The following is a 21,521-nucleotide window of genomic DNA, read 5'->3' on the forward strand; positions in this document are numbered from 1 at the left end:
CAGTCTGATATATTTTCTCAAACATAATGTGAAAAGTGCTTAGGGCCTGTCTTGAAATCATAGTTAAAGATTTAATATGTGGCCAGTGGCAAACACATTATGTGCATAAGTGTACGTGGTATTAGTTGGTTAATAAACTGTGAATGCTGATCTGCCTGATTTGCAGTGGAACAACATGAAGAATTGTGGTTGAGTTTCATAATACCAGTTTATGAAAAGAATTAGCAAAGCAACTGTGTGACTAAATTTGTTTGCATATTTTATTGCTACATGCCGTTTAGTGCTTTTCCTCGTTGCTAAGCTGTAATAAGAAAATAATTATTTTCAAACCCTCCTGTGTTTTGATTGCGCAAATAAGTATCACCGACTTTTAGGTCTCACAATGAAAAAGTAGATCAGTTAAGTCCTGCTGTTTTAAAGGCCATGGAGCTGCCTTTGAAACATTAATGAAGTTGTCAGTAGATCTGGAAAAAGGTAGATCTTGGCAAAGAGCTGAATTTTCCTGGTGTTGTTCCAGAAGTTTTAGGAACTGTCAAATGTAGGTTTAGAAATATTGCTTCTGAAATGGAAGAATGCCATAATAAAATAAAAAAAACATTTGGTGCAACTCAAGACACTTCTAAAGTCAGGCTGTCCTACCAAATTGAGTACCCTGACAAGAATGATTTGTCAGAACCAGATGCCAGCTACAACGCTGCGATAAGTGCAGGACTTCACTGATCTACTTTTTCATTGTGAGACCTAAAAGTCAGTGATACATATTTGTGCAATCAAAACACAGGGGTTTGAAAATAATTATTTTCTTACAGCTTAGCAACGAGGAAAAGCACTAAACTGCACGTATCAATAATAGGCTCTTTGCTTCCTATAGAAGAATCATATAAACACTAGGGATGTGCAGAATGACTAATTTCATTGACATTTAAACGTAAGTTTTGGATTCCACTAGTCGATTAGTTTTAAAAGAACCCCTCAGAAAACGGTAAAAAAAAAAAAAAATCTAACCCTCTGGGGTCTGAGGGTGTTTTGACATTTGTGCTTTTTTCAGTTGATTAAAAACACTTTAATGGCTAAAGTCTGATAACACTGTATTCGGCACAAACTGGGCCACAATAATATGTGAGCAGCATGTGTGTATATGTTTGTATTTTTGAGAAAATAACGTTTATGCATGTTTTTTTTTGAAAAAAATAACATTTTAAGTCACTGAAATAAGGCCATATAACACATACTAAACATTTGTCCACAAGACTTTTGAGAACTGGATCTTGTAGCCTAGAGTTTTTGCTACAAAATGATGTGAAAACCATCCTGATCACTCCAATCATACAAAACAATATAGTACTTTAACTTTTGGAAGACAATTTTAGTGTTGAATGGTAATATGCAAGGAGGCGTGAACTATCACAAATATTAATGTGATTCACACATGAGGACACAAAGAGGACCCCTCCTCTGGGCCCATCAATGAGGAATGTGACAAAGAGAATAAATGTGAGGAGACTTAATGATCAAAATCAAGTTTTAATTTAAAAGTAATCTGACTAAACATTTTCTTTACATAAAGACTTTACTTAATTTTAGACCTACACTACCATTAAAATAAGTCTCTTCTGCTCACCAAGACTGCATTTATTTGATCCAAAATACAGCAAAAACTTTGATATTCTGCACTCTTTTTACAAAAAGAACAGTTTTCTATTTAAATATATTGTAAAATGCAATTTGTGATCAAAGCTGAATTTTCAGCATAATTACTGCAGACTTCAGTGTCACATGATCCTTCAGAAATCATAATATACAGATTTTCTAATGTGGGCATATTTAAAGTGCATTTTACTCATTTACACCTGAACACATATTTGCAAGCACAAGCTTTGTCGATGGTAACGAGGCAACATAAACATGTTAAAATATAATCTAAATATTCATATTATTTTTATATCATATTACATATTTATATCATACAGCATACAATGTAAATGCCTGCTTTAGCCGAAACAGCATTTAAATTTAACTAAAACTTGCTTATTAGGACATATTTCAAATGTCAATACTCTGAATCCTGTCTGGAAACAGTCCCACTAGTAAAATATGTACGTTTTTATAAAATAGCATATCAGCTAATGAAAACTAATTGACTTACACGTCTGAAATTGTATCCTCTGCTGGATCAAGTCTCTCTTCAAAATACAAACGTTCATTGGAGTCCCGCTCCTCTTCTGTGGAAAATGTTAACTCATCCTTACATCCAGGAGTTTATAAAACATGCAGAAAGTTGAGTTGTGTTGTGTTTTCATTAAACCTCTGAACCCCGTCGGGGGTGCACCATTTGCGTTGATCATCTCAGCACATTAACGTATGAATGGCGCGCTCTGATGGTGGGTGTGATCACATTACAGATAATGAAGCTGAGCCAGGAAAACCGTACATTGCTTTTTCATACAGATTACATTGCAGGAGAATATTTGTTTCAAATTTTAATTGTTTTATTTAAAAGTAGACATTAAGCTTTCTTTAGACATATGTTTCATGTTTGTGCAATAAGTATTTGCAGAGTTTGTTCATTTTTGTGACGTGTTTCTGAAATATGCTCGTGAACACAGAGACTGCTGAAAGCTCACCCTTTTTATTTTATTTATTTTACAAAAGCACAAGATTTTGTTGTTATTGTGAGTGTACACAAATAAAAGTAGACCCTTTATAGTCTCTAATGATGTCTTACACTTATCTGTATATCCAAAAATGATGGAGTATTTTAAGTTGTTTCTGCTGTAATGACGAAAATATCCAGCAGGAAGCGCCGGCACGTCCGTCGACCCCAGAGGGTTAAAATACTTTATCTATTCCAATAACCAAATTCTACACTAAATTCCACTGAAAAAGGACATTTATGTGCAACGTGCTTTCCTTAATTTATGATGATTGTGCATTTAATATAGAACATAACAAGCATTCATTCAACATTAGTGAGTACAGGCATAATTATTGAAAACTATTGAATGAATAGTGCAGGACCAATAGAAACCCCAATAGCTGGTTCTAAATGGAATTCCCCAAGTAAAAGTTACTTACAATATTAAAACATTGTTGAAAATAATTAACAGGTAAGACAAATCTATGAGTGGAAAAAATGTGCTGAAAAGTAGCACTTAATTCACGTTTATTAGAAAAAATAATAAAAATATTTAATAGCATACCTTGCCTAAAATAGTAATGTTCTTGGCTGCTTACTCGGAGCATTGATTTTTGATGAGCAAAATTAACATGCCAACATGGTCCGGTGAATGAAGGGACCTGACTCACTTCAGACGATTTAAAAAAAATGCTCTGCTGGAAAATAACTTGCAAGCATGCACAGATTTAAAGAAAACTCAAATATTAAAATATCCACAGAGACTTGCAGGTCAACTTTCTGGAAGTCCACTTTCTGTACTACCACCAAAGTGATTTCCATAGCTACTTTGCTCATCTTGCAAGACGACATTTTTCTGCGCATGCCACGAGTGAGAGGGGGAAGAATGATGCATTGCGTGAGGTGAAATGAAACTTTGTATATTATCTTCAGATATTCTTTTTTTATTTTCATAAATATATTAATTATATTTAAAGTGTAACAATAACATGACACTAATTTAAGTGCATCCATTGTACAGATATAAAGCCACTTGTAAATGTATAGAAATGTTGATCAATTTAATGGGAAAAACATTGACAAGTAATTCCAGTGCCGACTAGTAGCATCAGTACCATTTAGTCGACTAGTCTTGCGCATCCCTAATAAACACATCAAAGTGTTTGGCCTCTTTAAGAGAGTGGCTTGATGTCAGTGCTGAAAAAGTCTTTCCAACCAGACCAACACAGCAATATTGCCTCAACCAATTGCATTAGTCTGATGTGGGGCAACCTGTGGCCGTTGGAGGGAGTGTCCATGAAACCTGTTTGGAGACAGTGAGAGAGAGATATATATATATATATATATATATATATATATATATATATATATATTTATTTTGCAATTCCGTTTGGTGGTGCTGAAAATACATACCTCTTATTTGTTATACTTTTGAATTTGCCAGATGTAATGGGATGACTTAAAACATTTTGGAAGAACATTTTGTGTTCTGATAAGAATTAGAGTAGCTAGAATAGTTGGGCTCTTGGGTCTAAAAGCCAACTTGGCACAAACCAAATACAGCATTACACCATCCCAATGGGGGCAGCACCATGCTCTCCTTTACATGACGAGGAATTGGAAAGCTTGTTGCCTTCAAGGGCCAAATGGATGGAGCCAAATACAGGTAAATCTTTTGAGGAGAACCTGTTCAGTCAGCCAGAGATCTGCATTTAGGGAAAATATTTTATTTTCAACAGGACAGTATAGCTTTGCAAAGGCAAAACACAGTAACTATTTTAAACCTCCAATTGTCTTCATAAATGAGGTAGGACCTTTTATCCTACCTTTTAAGTGCAAAAGTGTAACTTTATTTTTGTTTTTTTTTGTTTGTTTTTTGGTGATGACATTTATTCTTCCCTGAAGTAATGACAATAAAATTCTCACATCTTTTTGGATTTTATGCTATTTTTGTATTTTTTTACTATCATTTGCATATGCAAATTTATGAAACTTTAGTACTATAAACATACACTTTGTTGAAATTGAAATGTGAAAAAACTGTGAGAATGTGACATTGGAGGCAGATTGGATCCATGTGTTAAACAAAATATAAATAACATGACTTGAAAATCATGTTGTGACACTTATAGCCAGTAGATAGCTTCAGTTTTCTATGCAGCCACCTACTGTGTAGTCTGATTGGTTGTTGTAACATTATTATATAAAAAAAGGAAAACAAAGATGCATTATAACTAGTGCTGCACGATAAATCATATCGTAATCGCGATGTCAGCCTGTGCGATTATATTAAATAAATAAGTGCATGTCTGGACGTGACAGCCCATTCTCTCTGAGAGCTGTTTGCCCATTTTCTACACCGCTAATAAAAAGATGACCAATCAGTCTCAGTTTAGGGAGTGGCACGTATGGTCATGTCAGTTTCCGGTGTTCAGCGTGGAGATAGATGCCGAGCAGACCGACACTGAAACACAGAAAGAATAACACCGATCATAGCTTGGCGATATATCTTTATTTCATCCTTAAAGTTCATAATATACGGGAGCGTGCCATGTAAATAAACACAAACTCCAAAACTGTAATTCTCGGTGCTGTCAGAGCCACTTCAACCAGTCGCGGCACAGACACAATCTGAGCGGGAGTCGAGGCCGAGAGAGATTTAAAGTTCTGCCGGGTGATGCACACTCTAACATGGAGACGCTCGTCTCATACCCACGCTGTCTGCAGCGCAACGTGTCGCATCATTGATGAGATCATCATGATAAGATCAATCTTATGTGAAAAATAACACTAAAATGACAACAACAATAAAATGTGTGTATGTATGGTATGGTATGTATGTATGTATGTATGGTATGTAGTTATGGTATGTATGGTATGTATGTATGTATGGTATGTAGGTATGGTATGTATGCATGTATGGTATGGTATATATGTATTGTATGGTATGGTATGCATGTTTATTTATTTTTGTATAGACAAGATTGACTAATGCTTTATCAATAATACTCTTATGGCTAAAATGTTTACAGCGTTTAGTGGCTAAAATATCAATATCACTAAATGTTACTAAAATATCACTAAAATGTCAAAAGTTTTCATTGACTAAATCTACATTAAAAGCCCAGTAAACAAAACAAAGCACAATTACAGATGTGTTTGCGAGTGTCACGCCATTTGACAAGTCTTAACAGAGCTATAAAGAGACATAATGCACCATTAGCAAAGTGGGATTTCAGAAAATTATCCACACACTGGACAAGAGGTACCAGAGGTACTAGATTTGGAAATACCAGTTGGTCATTTAAAAAAAAAAAAACACACACACACAAAACAGCAACAACAAAAAAAGTTTTAGTGGTTTGTGTGAACCACACTTTTATATCCAGTTTCCTTTTCAAAAGAGTTTATAGAAAGTACATGTTACATCCTGCTTATCTTTTCATGAAAATGTGTATGTTCTTATTTATTGTTCCATTTTATTTAGGTGTAATATTTAGAAAATAACAAGTTTGCAGTAATGCAAAGATGTTACTATTTAATTTTGTAAAAGTATTATTTTAATTTGAAAACACTGCATTTATAGTTGTTGATGCTAGTTTGTATGTTTGAGTTGAGAAATACAGATTTCAGCATTATCAGTTATCTATTTGTGCATTTTCCTTGATAACCAAGCAAGTTGACTCATGTTACCATTTGTTTATTATATCGCAATATTTGCCTCAATAATCGCAATTACATTTTCCCCAAATCGTGCAGCCCTAATTATAACTTAAATATTATATCATGTATAAGTTATGCATTTGGATATACATTTAGACGTTATCAAACTATTAGTTGTCAAATGTTTGCATTTTAAATTGGATTTGAAGTGTCAGTTTTTGCTGTTGATGGCAGAAATGAACTACAAAATTGTGAAAATGTCATTAGAGTATAAAACAGAAGAATCTGAGTAAACATTATGCAATTTCTGACTTTTGATAGTAAAAATGTTTTTTGCAAATATTTTCAAGTCAGCGAGTTGAACAGCAATGATGAACAACAATAAGAATTGTAAAGAATGATGCAATGACTATGCATTCATGCATCTGTGGCAGTGTGTAGTTATGAAGGCATGTATCTTGCAGATGGATCTCAGAAAACTTTTGCTCAACATTCTGGTTTAAATGTCTCTTGGGGAAACTTTATTCATGTGTGTGTTATGTTGTGTGTTCTGCCTCCTGGCTGTTATAGTATCACCCATTTGTGTGTGTGTTATTGTCTCACCCCATCATTTCTGAGCGTGTTTGTTTAGCATTGTGGCTGATTTATTGGTTTTATTTGTCAAATAAAAAAATGCTCTGTGTTATGGTCTTTCCCATTCATTTTCATTGGTTGGTCAATTTTGATCACAAAAACAAAAGGTTTTTTTGTTCGTTTTGCATTTTTTGTTTCGACCACTTAGACTCCTCGAATCATGCCCAAATTGTTTTTGTATGTCCAGATGGAAAGTGGAGGAAACGTCACCAAGTTTCGACCACTCCGATAAAGGAAACCATTTTTATTAAACCAGCAAAAGTGATTCCAGTCAAAAATTCCAGACACTAGACCGTTGGAGGGTTAAACAACTTTAAATCTCAAATAAAACTCTATTTTTAATAGACGAATGCACGTAAGTGCTGTCTTTTAACCCTCTGGGGTCGACGGACGCGCCGGCGCGTCCTGCTGGATATTTTCCCGTCATTACAGCGGAAACAACTTAAAATTCTCCGTCATTTTGGGGCATACAGATAAGTGTTAGACATCATTAGAGACTATAAAGTAGGGATGCACCGAAATTTCGGCCGCCGAAAATGACAATTACAATACACTTGTTCTTCACTCGAGGATACATCTGTCGTTTACAGTTGAGGTTGGATTTAGTTCAATTACTGTTGTTTTGCACAATCATTTTCACTTAGTGTACATACGTTTACATAAACAGAACAGAGCACTGATCTATATATATATATATATAATTATATATTATAGTTATATATAGATCAGTGAAATAGAGGCCCTCTGCCTTTTTGTTTTAATTAAAATTACTGTTGCATATTTAAACTTTTTGAAAGATGTTAGCTAAGTTCATTACTTGACTGTTGTTTTGCATATAATAGTTTTCTAAAACTTTACATTATTTGGATAATTGTTAATAAAATCTGTAAAATTTGATTTTTACAGAACTGAATGAAGAATAATATTTAATATAGTTTTAATATATTTTTTTGTCCAATTTTGGTGTGTTACTTTCAATAAAAGTGATTTATTTTATTGGTTTGTAGTTTTTAAATTCAGATTCATTAAATTCATGAAATGAATGAAAAAGTATAATATTAATACAATTATACACAAAAAAAATAGGTAAAAAAAAAAGTAAGTTTCGGTTTTCGGCCAAGTGCATCCTGGATTTTCGGTTTCGGCCCAGAATTTTAATTTCGGTGCATCCCTACTATAAAGTATCTACTGTTTTTGTGTACACTCACAATAACAACAAAATCTTGTGCTTTGGTAAAATAAAGAAAATAAAAAGGGTGAGCTTTCAGCAGTCTCTGTGTTCACGAGCATATTTCAGAAACACGTCACAAAAATGAACAAACTCTGCGAATACTTATTGCACAAACATGAAACATATGTCTAAAGAAAGCTTAATGTCTACTTTTAAATAAAACAATTCAAATTTGAAACAAATATTCTCCTGCAATGTAATCTGTATGAAACAAAACGATGTACAGTTTTTACTGGCTCAGCTTCATTATCTTTAATGTGATCACACCCACCCGCAGAGCGCGCCATTCATACGTTAATGTGCTGAGATGATCAATGCAAATTGTACACGCTCCCGACTGTGTCTTAAAAACAAAGTCATTCACTTTTCTGCACGTTTGAAAGACAGCACGATACACAAGTGAGAACTCCTGGATAGTGACGAAAGGTTAACATTTTCCTCAGAAGAAGAGCGGAACTCCGATGAAAATATCACTGTTTTCACTGTATTTTGGATCAAATAAATGCAGTCTTTGTGAGCAGAAGAGACTTCTATTAAACGGTAATGTATGTCTAAAATTAAGTAAAGTCTTTATATAAAGAAAATGTTTAGACAGATTACTTATTTTAACATAAAACTTAATTTTGATCATAAAGTCTCCTCTCATTAATTCTCTTTCTGTCACATTCCTCATTGATAGGCCCAGGGGAGGGTTTTTTTCTCCTCAGGTGTGAATTACAATCCATATTCATTATACTTTACGCCTCCTTGCATATGACCTTTCTAACACTAAAAGTGTCTTTAACAAAAGTTAAATTACTATATTGTTTTGTGTGAATGAGTGATCAGGATGGTTTTTAAATTTTGTAGCAAAAACCCTAGGCTACAAGATCCAGTTCTCAAAAGTCTTGTGGACAAATGTTTATTATGTGTTATAAGGCCTTATTTCAATGACTTACATTTTTTCAAAAATCATGCATAAACGTTATTTTCTCAAAAATACAAACATGTACACACATGTTGCTCGCATATTATTGTAGCCCAGTTTGTGCTGAATACAGTGTTATCAGACTTTAGCCATTAATATGTTTTTAAGCAACTGAAAAAAGCACAAATATCAAGGAATGTCAACTTCTCCAGGGCCCAAAACACCCTCAGACCCCAGAGGGTTAAGCTCTCCAAAAATTTGCCCCATTCACTTCCATTAGAAATGCCTCACTAACCTCAATTTCTTTTGGTGGTCAGATGCAAATATCTACCACGTTACATCACAATGTGGAGGAAGTAGAGAACGAGTCATTTTGTCAGCTTGGTTTCAACAAATGCACCAATTGCAGTGAGGAGGAAGTTTTGAGTTTTGTAACTTACAGTGTGTTTTATAGACCTTGTATGTTCAAAGATCAAGGAAATTTTATTAATTTCCATGACCCTTTTATGTTAAGTTTATTTAATTCAAATTAGGTAGATAGTTAAACTCACAAAAGTCATGCAAACTGTTTTTCAAAATTTCTACCAACATCACTTTTTTCAGTATTTATAATCACTAAGTAAAATTAAATGACATCTTGACTTTTTAAAGAGTTATCCTTGCTGTACATATATTTTTTAATGTTTTGTTTGTATGTTTGCATGAGGCTTTTTCCTTATCTCTGCATCATATAACTGCTTAAGATGAGTCTCCGGTTGCATCTCAAGTAATTTGTGATTTAATTTAATCTATGGTTTTTTTCACTGGACTTTTTTCAATTAGTCCATTGGTTCTCAAAGTGTGGGGTGCACCCCATAAAGGGGGTGTGGAAGTACTGACCCATTCTCGAATCACTTCACACACATTCAAAATATTTGTTACAATACACGCACGAACCTGCCTGATTTCTTTTCTACCGTTTCTCCTGCCTTGTTTAAACTTTTACCAAGCACCGCAGCATTTCCTGCGTGCAGCTTTAGCCCAAAGCATTTAGTCAGTGTCAGTTGCGCTCACAGCTGCGCTTATGTAAACAAAGATATCTTGCGCACACCAGTTTCAAATGGGGCAATTGTTATGTACTAATGCAGCATTAAAAATTAAAGAAACTTGAGAACAAATGATCTCATAATTAAGTGGGGCAATATTGTTCTTCACCTATCTGTTAATGATTATGGGTTTCAGGATGATGGCCAAATATCGCAAATAGAAGCATTTTATATATTGAGTAGTCAGAACCTGAAGAGTTTGTTGTACCGAGATTATGTACTTTCTGCAGAAACAGCGGAGGTCCAAACAGCAGGATGCTCGTGTATTGCAGGACTTGTCGATAATACTGTTATGTTGCGTTTTTCGGATAAAATGCAATTATTTTGCAGGAGTTGAATGTGTAGTAAGTTCAATCTAGCTTTATAATTGTTAGTTTACATACAATATCTTAATTATAGTTGTCTCTTCATATTAAGCTCGAATAGTTGCAAGTATTTTAACACTGTAAAAACCATACTTCAAAAAGGTGACCTTGAGTCCCTTTGTATGTTTCAGTTTTATTACTGTAGAGCCAATGATTTGTCCCTTTTCTGAAATCTGGTTTTGCTCTTCAAGTTTGCTCTTCGAGTTCTTTCATTTTAGATTTTACTCAGTCAATTAGCTCTTATAGCGGTGTACGTCTTAGAGGGATGTTAGAGATAAGAGTAATTGATTGCACTGAGTGCTCTTTTGCACAGTCTCTCCCAGCCGTGCCTCAGTGCTGCTTACCTGCCAAAATTAAAGGGTTGTAAAGATGCTTGTTTTGAGTGCGGAGACCAATCTGATGAGTAAATCAGTGTCCGTCAAACTTGCCTTCTTGTGAACTGGCTGCCTTTTCCTGCTGTAATTAGAGACAGAGATGGAGTGGATGGGATGGGAGAGAGTGTGGCAGTCCAATGTACCATCTTATGAAGGAGAAATGAGGTGACAGTGTTTTTCACCTGCAATGCAGTGCTGGCTTTCCCTAGCCAATCAAAGCACATGGCTCTGAGGAAAGAGGCGGGCTGTTGTTGCTTACGGCAGCAGAGGGAGAGAGAGCGGGATAGAGGGAATGAGTGAGTGAATGCTCCTCAATTTGCATGTGCGTGTGTGCATTGATGTGGCCTTTCTCTGCCTCTGGTACATGGCTCTGTCTCTAGCCTACCAGCCCCTGTCGCCTTCATTAGCACTGTCTCTCATGGGCATCCGAGCATCCTGTAGGTAAGAGACAAACTTGTACTCCTGTGTATGTCCATTCCTTACTGTGTGTTTGTGGGTATGTGCCGTGCCATGAGAATGGATATTTTAATTTGGGAATGTTCATGTAGATCTTGCTTATATTGAGTGAGAAATTCCGCTTGAGAAGCTTTAAAGGGGACAGTTTTTTATATTCTGGTATTTACTGTTAGAAAAACTGTCTCTACTATTTTTCTTTTATAATTTTTTTAAACTACGTTATAGTGTTTCCTAATCTGTGCACACTGAAAGCAACATAAGTAGTATTTACCCAACCAACATAAACCAAATATAAACTATTGCACCCAATGTTTAGTTATCATACAAATATCAGTGTTGCATGTATGCATGAACCTCTCTGAACTGATCCAACTCATCTCATCCTAGCAACACCAAGGTCATGGTTTTGTTTCTTAACAAACATACTAATGAAAATGTATACCTTGGAAACAGTCAAGTTACTTAGGATAATCATCAGCCAAATATATTGCCAAATATTGATGTAAATCTCAAGACATGCAAGCTTGTCTTTTAAGGTGCTACTAATGTAGGGTGGAGACATTCTGGATGTAGTTTTTGGAAAGCCTGACTTGGATAAGCTCTGACAGAAGGGGCCATGAAAGAAGTGAGCAAGATGTGTTGAATGCATGCTGTGCTTCAGGTTTATGAGTGTGAGCCCTACGATGTTGATGCCGCTCAGCCCCTTGCCATTTTTGCACGTTTCCCTTCATCTAGATTTTTAAGCGGTCAAGATGGACTCTTCTTCACATGCACAATTCAATCAGTGCAGGATTGTTTTGCATGTTATTCTGCTGCACTTCAATAGAAAGCCACTAAAAAAAGGTAGTGTTTGAAATTGGCATGGTCATCTACTGTGCACAACCTCCATGCAATCAAGAGGTTTTTATCCAAGCCAAACCACAGGTGGGAGAGGCCACACAGTTAATGAAATGGGTACTAAATAAGATTGAAACAATGTTACTCTCTAATGCAGTCTGCATGCCTGTGAAAACAATGGTAGCACTGAGATTTTCAGACATTTCTTGGTGTTACTGGAAAAGAGGAGATTGTTTTGATGCATGTGTGTATTCTCTGACACAAGACAAGAGAATGTCAGACGTGTTGTTGGTTTGTGTGGGTTGGAGAAGTTATGAAGGCTGAGCTATGTACTTAGATTGAATTTAACCTTCTGTGTGCCAAATGTATCTCCCTCCTACTCGCGATGCTCGGACACAGATGCACACAAACCCCTTGTTTTTCCCTTGCTGAATGTTATGAAGGACATCTTGCATCAAGAGGCTGGAGAGGTGAAGTTTTGGTTTAGATAATATCCTTTGCTTGTTGCTAAGGATTGATGCTTTTAATAGAATCCTCCCTCACTGAAAAATAACAAAATTAAAGAGGTATCTAAGGAAATGTGATTGACAGTCTGGACTGCATGATAAGGAAACCTCTTTTACCAAGAATTTAAAATATTTTGTGTGACAGATTTTACAAGCTTAGTCAAATTCAGGTTTGACTTTTTTTTGTTTTTTTGGAAATGGAACCAACCTGATACATTTTAAACACTACTTTGTTTCTTGAACGTTGTTTTGTATTATGGGTGTAAATCAGTAGATTCATCATGAGACAATCTTTTATCGATTCTCTTGTTTGCCGATACCTCAAAATCTGCCGTGAAATTATTTAGATTTGATTCAGGGGCCTGTGATCCATATTACAACATTTTGTACCTATTTTGCACAATTACATTTATTGTAGGGCTGGGCGATATGGCAAAAAATATTATCACAATATTCTTAGTAAGTCCTGGTAAGGGGGCATAGAAGCCCTTGTGACTGAGGAATGATACTGTATGGGGGTTCAGGGGTATCTCCAAAGAGAAACTTTTGAAAATGAAAGTCTGAATGGACCATTTTTCAATTTTCATTAAAGTGAGAGAGACTAGGCTACAAACTAGTAATTGTTTTGTCTTTCATCCTTGTCAGAGATGATGACATCAGAATCATTTCACAAAATTAGAACTGAAAACTATTTGTTTATTATTAAAGGCTTTGAACATGCTGATTAATAAAACTAAACTTTATTCTAAAGGCGCTCTGGAAACACGCACCTCATGTTTACACACGTGGGGAAAAGAGGATGCGGGTGCGGTCTGGGACAGGGCATCAGTGAAGCGTGTTTCAGTGCTAGAGAAAAATATTGAAGAATATAGCGCAGAAAGATATGATGTAACCGACACTGTTGTTTTGTTGCGCTGCTCACTGGAAACGAGGAGAGGGCATAACCATCGTCATGATATCTTGCAGTCAAGATGGAATCAATCTGTGGTCCGGAACGCGGTGACCTGCGTAGCGGGGGCAATAGCAAATTCATACAGTCTAAGGCTGTGTTTCCACTGAAGCGGAAGAAATAGGCACAAAGCCACTCCCAACGCTAAGGAACCGCTTGCCCCGCGCTGCTGTCAATTTTACAATCCACCTCGTGAGCTTGACGCTCGGCTTCCATAGGAAGGAATTGAAAGCGCTCGCTCACATTTGCTCCGCACGCGCCAGTGGAAACATACGACAATTAAGCCAAACTGCAAGTGTTTTTAGCAACACACGTCTAGATGTAGAACACATGTTAAATATAAAAAATTACTCAAAAGCTTATCGTTGATATCATGGAGTTTGCTTATCGTCGATATCGAGTTTTGGAGTTTGGATATGGAGTTTTTCTACCGTGATAAATATTGATATAGATTTATCGCCCAGCCCTAATTTATTGTGTAAAAAAATGCAACCAAAATATAATTAATGTTTTATTTAGCTGTCTGAAAAGTGCAAATCCAGTATCTACATTGGGACATCAACAACAAAATAAGATACTTCAGAAAAAAATTATTGTGTATAAAAAAAGTCATACAATGACATAAGTGATCATCAATCAATTGATTACAGCTCATTGCCATGTGGAATGAGGTAAATACTACAGTAAAAATGTGTCATCTCTACAACAGTCAAGCAAGACTTTCAATCCAAAATACCCACAACAGGAGAGTGTGTGTGGTATCTCTTGTTTTTTCTTAGCTACAACTTCCATGGTTGTATTGAAAATTCTGTTACAGTTTATGATATTGAGGGAATTCCGATTGGATCACTCATGTGAGCCACTCCGTGCTATCCTGTCAACTGTGTTCGCAGACCTGTTTATGCGCGTGCACAGATTTAGAGCTTATAAAGCAAGCTGGATATCATAAGGTGGCTGCATCGCATGATGGAAATTAGTACGGATGTGGCTGGCATTAGAGTATTGAAAATAAAGGTGCATCTTAAAAATATATGTATCGATTTTTATGCATTGTATAGATGATATTGCATTGTTGGTTAATTGATCGATGCATCAATCCAGATGGATGGATGGATCGATCCAGATGGATGGATAGTAACACACCTAGTTTCACAGTATACCATGGTGTAACGTATTCAATGGAAAGGAGGAGGCGAGAACCGGCTTTTCAATATAAATAATAGTTTTAATGATAAACTTAAAAGACAACATAAACACACATGACGGACATGTCCGCTAACGATCTCTCTCTCCCACACGGCCCTCTGCAGTCAGCCTTTAAACCTCACGGAGGCATAATTAGCCTAATACGAGACCGGTGTGTAGGATCACGACCCGGCCCCGCCCTCCGCCCTGCCACACATGGTTTTAAAAAGAGACGGTCATGCCTATCCTAAAATAGTAATTTTCTAGGCCACTTACTCAGAGCATTAATTTTTGATGAGCAAAATTAACATGTCAATATAGTCTGGTGAAAGACTGGACCTGTCTCGACTGAGGCGATTATCCTGAATTTGAAAAAGCCAGATCGGTAGGACAATAACTTGCAAGCATGCACAGATTTAAAGTGAAAACGCATATAGCAACTTGCAAGCCAAATTTTCTGAGATAAGCTTCCCGCACCATCACCGTGACTGAAGAGATTTCCAGAAATGCTTTGCTTGTTTTTCCCCCAATTTGGAATGCCCAATTCCCAATACTTCGTAGGCCCTCGTGGTGGTGTAGTTGCCTCCGCTTCTGAGACAGTCACACAGTGCATCTTCTCACGTGGCTCATCGTGCATGACACTCTGGAGACCCCGCATGTGGAGGCTCATGCTACTCCCCGCAATCCACGCACAATTTACCACATGCCCCTTTGAGAGGGAGAACCACTAATCTCAACCACGAGGAGGTTTTTCTACCCTCCCTAGCAACCAGGCCAAATTGGTTGCACTGGCTGGAATCACTCGGCACACCCCGGATTCGAACTCGTGACTCCAGGGGTGGTTGTCATTACTCGCTGAGCTACCCAGACCCTTGATCACTACTTTATTTTAAGAATAAATAGTGGGTCAGAAGTTTACATACACTTTGATAGTATTTGGTAGCATTGCCTTTTAATTGTTTAACTTGTGTCAAATATTTTGGGTAACCTTCCACAAGCTTCTCACAATAAGTTGCAATTTTGGCCCATTCCTCCAGATAGAACTGGTGTAACTGAGTCAGATTTGTAGGCCTCATTGCTTGCACACGCTTTTTCAATTCTGCCCACAAAGTTTCTATCAGACTGAGGTCAGGGCTTTGTGATGGCCACTTCAATACCTTTACTTTGTTGTCCTTAAGCCATTTTTCTGATGGCTTGAGATATTGCTTCAATATATTCACATAATTTTCAAAATTGATTTGCACTTTTCACATCAAACTACGTTCATCACTAGGAGATGATGCATTTCCTTCCTGAGTGGTATGATGGCTGCGTGGTCCCATGATGTTTATACTTGCATACTATTTTTTGTACAGATTATAAAAATGAGTTTTAATGATTTAAATTAGGCTTGCCCCGACCAAAGATTTTCCTAGTCGACTAGTTTTTGCACGTTTATGATTTTAATTTAATTACATCTTTTTTGGGGGCACCTGAAAATGGTTTTGAGTTCCAGGGCTGCGAAAGAATGTTATAAGTAACATTGCTAACACTGTTCTACATTACAGAGAAATACTTAATCATAATAACGAGCCTTTAAAATATAAAGTTTACAAGCGCACACGAAGCAAGACGCAGCGACACCGGCAAAAGCGGTAATATTCTGACATTTTTGTTAATTTATAGAGAGAAATGCACATTAAGTTAATCATGCTGTAAGCTAGGTACTAATTTAGCTTCCCCACGAACACTTGATAAGCCTAATAAAAATCATATTTATCTAGGTTATCTAATGGTTAAATAAAAAAAAAAATGATGTTCGAGTAACGTTAGGCTACTTAACATGTTTCAAATGATAAGCCATGTTTGAATTCGATGAATGATAGGCGAACGTTTGCCTGCAGAGTTTGCATGTCATCTTCTTGGGTTCATCATTTACGTTTACATTTATGCATCTGGTAGATGCTTTTATCCAAAGCTACTTACAGTGCCCTTATTACCGGGACAATCCCCCCAGAGCAATCAGGAGTTAAGTGCCTTGCTCAAGGGCACAATGGTGGTGGCTATATAGTTATATGCTTTAGCCCACTACGCCGCTACCACTATTTTGCCCTCTAATTTACCCTCTCGAAATTATCCCACACTTTGGATTTTCTGCCAGACATAATTACCACATGGCCCAGCCGTGTAAACGATTATATCTGTCCGTCACTGTCTGCGTGACTTTGCCACTTCCTGTGGAGTTTTTTTTTTTTTTTTTTGCGACCAACCAATCAAAACTTGGTCAACCAAGACTCCTCATCGTAAAACGTTTGGTTGACTATTAGAGGGCAGCCCTAATTTCAATCTAAGTGTATGTAAACTTCTGACTTCAATTGTATATCCTCTTTTTAATAATTGTATTACAGTATTTCTAATGTAACATTAACATGACAGTAATTTAAGCGCAGCCTTTGTAAAAATATAAAGCCAAACATAAATGTTTTAAAATGTTGAACAGTGTAATGGGGAAAAATATTGTCTGACTAGTAATTCCAACGTCTACTAGCAGCATCAGTACCGTTTAGTTGACTAGTCTCACACATCGTGTGTGTGTGTGTGTGTGTGTGTGTGTGTGTGTGTGTGTGTGTGTATGTGTGTGTGTATACACACATTATATATAAGTTTGAGCTTTACTAATTGAAATTACTAGTCCCCTAGTTAACTAGTTAATTAGAGGTTAAACACCTCTGATGTTACTAATAACACTTTGTAAATGAAAATCAGCGTGTCATTATGCAGGCCTTCAATGTTTCAGGATTTTCAATCCTGTTTCTGTTTACCAACAAAAATAGTACATCAATAGTACACTTCTGTAGACGTCCACGAATTCGCTGCTTGCATTCCAAACAGGAGCTGCAACAGACTGAGCAAACTATGACTTGGCTTGAGGTCAGCCATCTTCAGCTGAGAGCACATCCACTGCAGAGATTTCTTCAACCTCAATGACCATCCGTCATTCAGAGAGACTCAGCAGTTCAATGAGGCTTTTACCCAGTTATAAATGGTCTGCTGAAGATTGACCTTGTTTAATGATGCTTTTAGACAGCTTTTCCATCTGGATTTGAAATTGGTGAGAATTTATCAGAAAGAAGTCATTAAGTTGGGCTATGGGGACTTTGTGCCGCTCATCATTGAGAGTTTTCAAAGCATAACTTGGAATTGATTTCATAATAAGGCTAATATGTGCATGAGCGTTTATGTAAATGCATGTGTGATAAATGTATGCATCTTGAATGATTGTGAAAATTGTCATCACTTACCCGCATATTGTTCCAGACTCTTATAAATTTAGCTTTAGGCAGCTTTCATTACATCTTTTTTTTTTACTCTTTAATTTCTTTTTTTTTTTTTTTTTTTTATAGAATATAAAGTGAATGTTGACTGACAAACTGGATTTTACTATGTCAAACTTATGAAACAAAATGTATGATTTAAAATAAAAATAACAGGAATTGGTGACTGGGATTAGTTTTTGGTAATTCACGATTTGGTTATCTCACGATTCGATTCGAAATACAATAGAATTTCATGATTCGATATATAAGTTACAGATTTTTTATCAGATTTTATAATTTTTATCATTATAAGTCATGCCATCACAATTTGGCCCTTGTCAAAGTCACGCAGATCCTTACGCTTGCCCATTTTTTGTACTGCTTCCAACTCATGGAATTCAAGAATTGACTGTTTACTTGCTGCCTAATATATCCCACCCCATGACAGGTGCCATTGTAACAAGATAATCAATGTTATTCACTTCGCCTGTCAGTGGGTTTAATGTTGTGGCTGTGTGTGTGTGTGTGTGTGTGTGTGTGTGTGTGTGTGTGTGTGATGCATGTATAAACACACACTGCTCTGGAAAAAATTAAGAGACCCCTGCAAAATCACCACCTTAAGTTATTTCACGACAACAATTGTAATTTTTTTAAATAATAGTTGAAAAAGGTTGTCCACCCCCAAACAGTGGCTTTCAATGGTTTTAAGCTAGGTTTAGAGTGCAGCATTAGGGTTGTGTCCACTAAAGTGATAGAAAGCAGCTCCAGTTGAAGGCCGTGACTGGATCTTTGAGGGACACTTCTCTTTTGAGTTAACAGAACCCCATGTGAAAACACGAGACGTGTGTGAACAGTGCAGTGTAGCTCTTACATTATGTGACATGACTGACAACTAGTTGTCCAATACAGTTCTCTTACGAGAGGTTCTCTCGTATTGCGTAAGCTAGCTTACGCTACGGGAAAGATTAATCTTTTCTGAGATATTGAAGCCAAAAAATTATCCTTAATTTTGTATCATTTGTCAACGCAGTGCAGCAACTGCAGACCTTGAGCGGGCTAGCTAGCGAGCTCATTGGTTGCTCTGCGGCAACTGCTGCAGCCTATAGATGAACTTGGCTGAACTCGCGTCCAATGAGAGGCGTCCGGCGCTTACTGCATCAAAGCCCGCCAAAATGGGCGTGGCTAGAGTGCATATAAGCGTAGTTCATAGGCTGGAACCCTGATTTTCATCTCTTCAGCGAAGCTCTTCGCATCTCTGAACTGGAAGCCGCGTTGCCGTTCGAGGGGCATCTAGCAAGCTTGGACAGCGCTCGAAGAAGCCGGCCGTCTCCGCCACCTTCAGCCATCCTGCGAGCTACGCCATCCGGCGACGTATCTTTTTTAGAGCAAGCTAGTTCTTAACGAACTTCACAAAAGTGTAACGAGCGTCTTTTTTAAGATGCCTCGCACCACTTGCGCTTCATGCCGCGCCCCTCTTAGCGCCGGAGACCGCCACATCATCTGCGCTCTCTGCCTGGGACTGGGGCATGCAGAGCTCGCCCTCGCTGAAGGCGGATGCGACCTCTGCGAGGAGCTTCCGATGTCGACCCTGCGGGCTCGAATCGAAGCGCTCAGAACCGAAGCCGCCGCGCCGCCTTCCGTTCCGCCGCGCAGGAAAAAGCGCCGCTCCCAAAGGCTGCCAGAACCGGTGATAGAAGCTACTGCCTCGCCAGAACCTCTCCCTCGAGCATCGCTCTCACCCTCCCCGCCCCCCCGGGACGCGCAGTTGCCGCCAGCGGCCGCACTGCTGCCATCTCGGAGGACGAGGCGGAGGATGAGGGCTGTTCCATCATGGCTTCGGACAGCGAGGAGTGGTCAGGCTCCCACGCCTCCTCCTCGGCCCAGGAATCCAGCAGGACCCGCGCCGGAGTCGAAGGGGAACTAACACGCCTCCTCACACAGGCCGTCAACCGCCTCGGGCTCGAGTGGTCACCGCCCCCTGAGCAGGCTCCCAACAGACTCGACGGCTGCTTTCTTCAGAGCCGTCGCCGCGCAACACCCGCGGCCCGGGCCGCTCCCTTCCTGCCGGAACTCCACACTCAAGGGCTACTCCTCCATCCCCCCGGTCGAGGATTCGGTAGCAGCACAACTTTGCCCGCCCTCCGCGAGATGGCGGTCTAAGCCAGTGCTCCCGTCTAAGGCCTGCAGAGCGACTTCCGCCTATGTTGGCCGCGCCTATTCCGCCGCCGGCCAAGCCACATCTGCTCTGCACTCCATGGCCGTCTTACAGATCCTCCAAGCGGACCTTCTTCGGGAGTGGGATGAGAAAGGCAGGCACCCAGAGGCTGTTACAGATCTAAGAAGCGCAACAGACACTGTCTAGATGGATAGTGGACGCTATTGCTGCCGCGTACGCGTCAAAAGACCTGCCATGCCCGTTGGGCATTAGGGCTCACTCCACTAGAGGCATGGCCTCATCGTGGGCATGGTTCAGCGGGATTTCCATTCACGACATATGTGTGGCAGCGGGCTGGGCTTCCCCCTCCACCTTTGTCAGATTTTACAATCTGGAAGTGCCCGCCCTGCAGGCAAAACTACTAGCGGTTTAATACGCTACAGCTCCCCTGGTGAGCTGCACTGATGGGACTCATTCCACACAGACCGGCACCGCCGATCTGTCGTTCCCTTCCCACTATGTGCTTATGTATTACACACACACTGGCCCGCACTCTTGCCGGCCAAATATTATTTCCCCACTCACAAGGGCTCCCCGGGTCCCCCACCCCGGGGCTCATGCAGTGGATGCTTGGCGCGCACGGCGTTGACAATGGGTTCCCGTAGCGTAAACTAGCTTACGCAATACGAGAGAACCTCTCGTAAGAGAACGAATCGGTTACCTAACGTAGAGCAACCAATGAGCAACCAATGAGCTCGCTAGCTAGCCCGCTCAAGGTCTGCAGTTGCTGCACTGCGTTGACAAATGATACAAAATTAAGGATAATTTTTTGGCTTCAATATCTCAGAAAAGATTAATCTTTCCCGTAGCGTAAGCTAGCTTACGCAATACTCGTTCCCTCATCTAGAGAGAACCGAGGTTACGTTAGGTAACTGATTCATTTCGTTCACACAGCACAGGTTTACCCAAAATATGGTTGTGAATCATGAATATTTAAGGGTGTCTGTTCGGTTACAGAATGCGATTGTCACACTAAACCAGGACTGACAACTGTATTCTGCTACTGTGTGAAGGCGGCCAGTGCTAACACGGTCTCTGCAGCTGACCCCGACATAATCCCGCTTATTACGCATCTATTTATTTGAATTTAAAAAAAATTCATTATATGGGAGGAAAGAGATTGTAGAATAATACTAGAAAGCAAAGTAACATGGCAATCCTGGAGAATGGTTTCTAGAACAACA

At 38.6% G+C, this 21,521-nt stretch overlaps 1 protein-coding gene across 5 annotated transcripts in view; it reads left to right on the forward strand.

Annotated features, from left to right (window-relative positions):
* LOC127632471 (SRSF protein kinase 1-like) overlaps positions 1 to 21,521 on the forward strand; it is a 56,721-nt gene that overhangs the window by 10,660 nt on the left and 24,540 nt on the right. For 2 of the 5 annotated variants that reach the window (XM_052111055.1, XM_052111059.1), the window contains exon 1: positions 11,190 to 11,334. The exons of the other annotated variants lie outside the window; for them this stretch is intronic. In XM_052111055.1, coding sequence (XP_051967015.1) covers positions 11,198 to 11,334 — 137 coding nt within the window. In that variant the 5' untranslated portion in view covers positions 11,190 to 11,197. Of the gene's footprint in view, positions 1 to 11,189; positions 11,335 to 21,521 lie in introns of those variants that run through there. 5 annotated transcript variants of the gene reach the window in all.

This window comes from Xyrauchen texanus, chromosome 39, assembly GCF_025860055.1.
Source record: "Xyrauchen texanus isolate HMW12.3.18 chromosome 39, RBS_HiC_50CHRs, whole genome shotgun sequence".
Lineage (NCBI taxonomy): Eukaryota > Metazoa > Chordata > Actinopteri > Cypriniformes > Catostomidae > Xyrauchen > Xyrauchen texanus.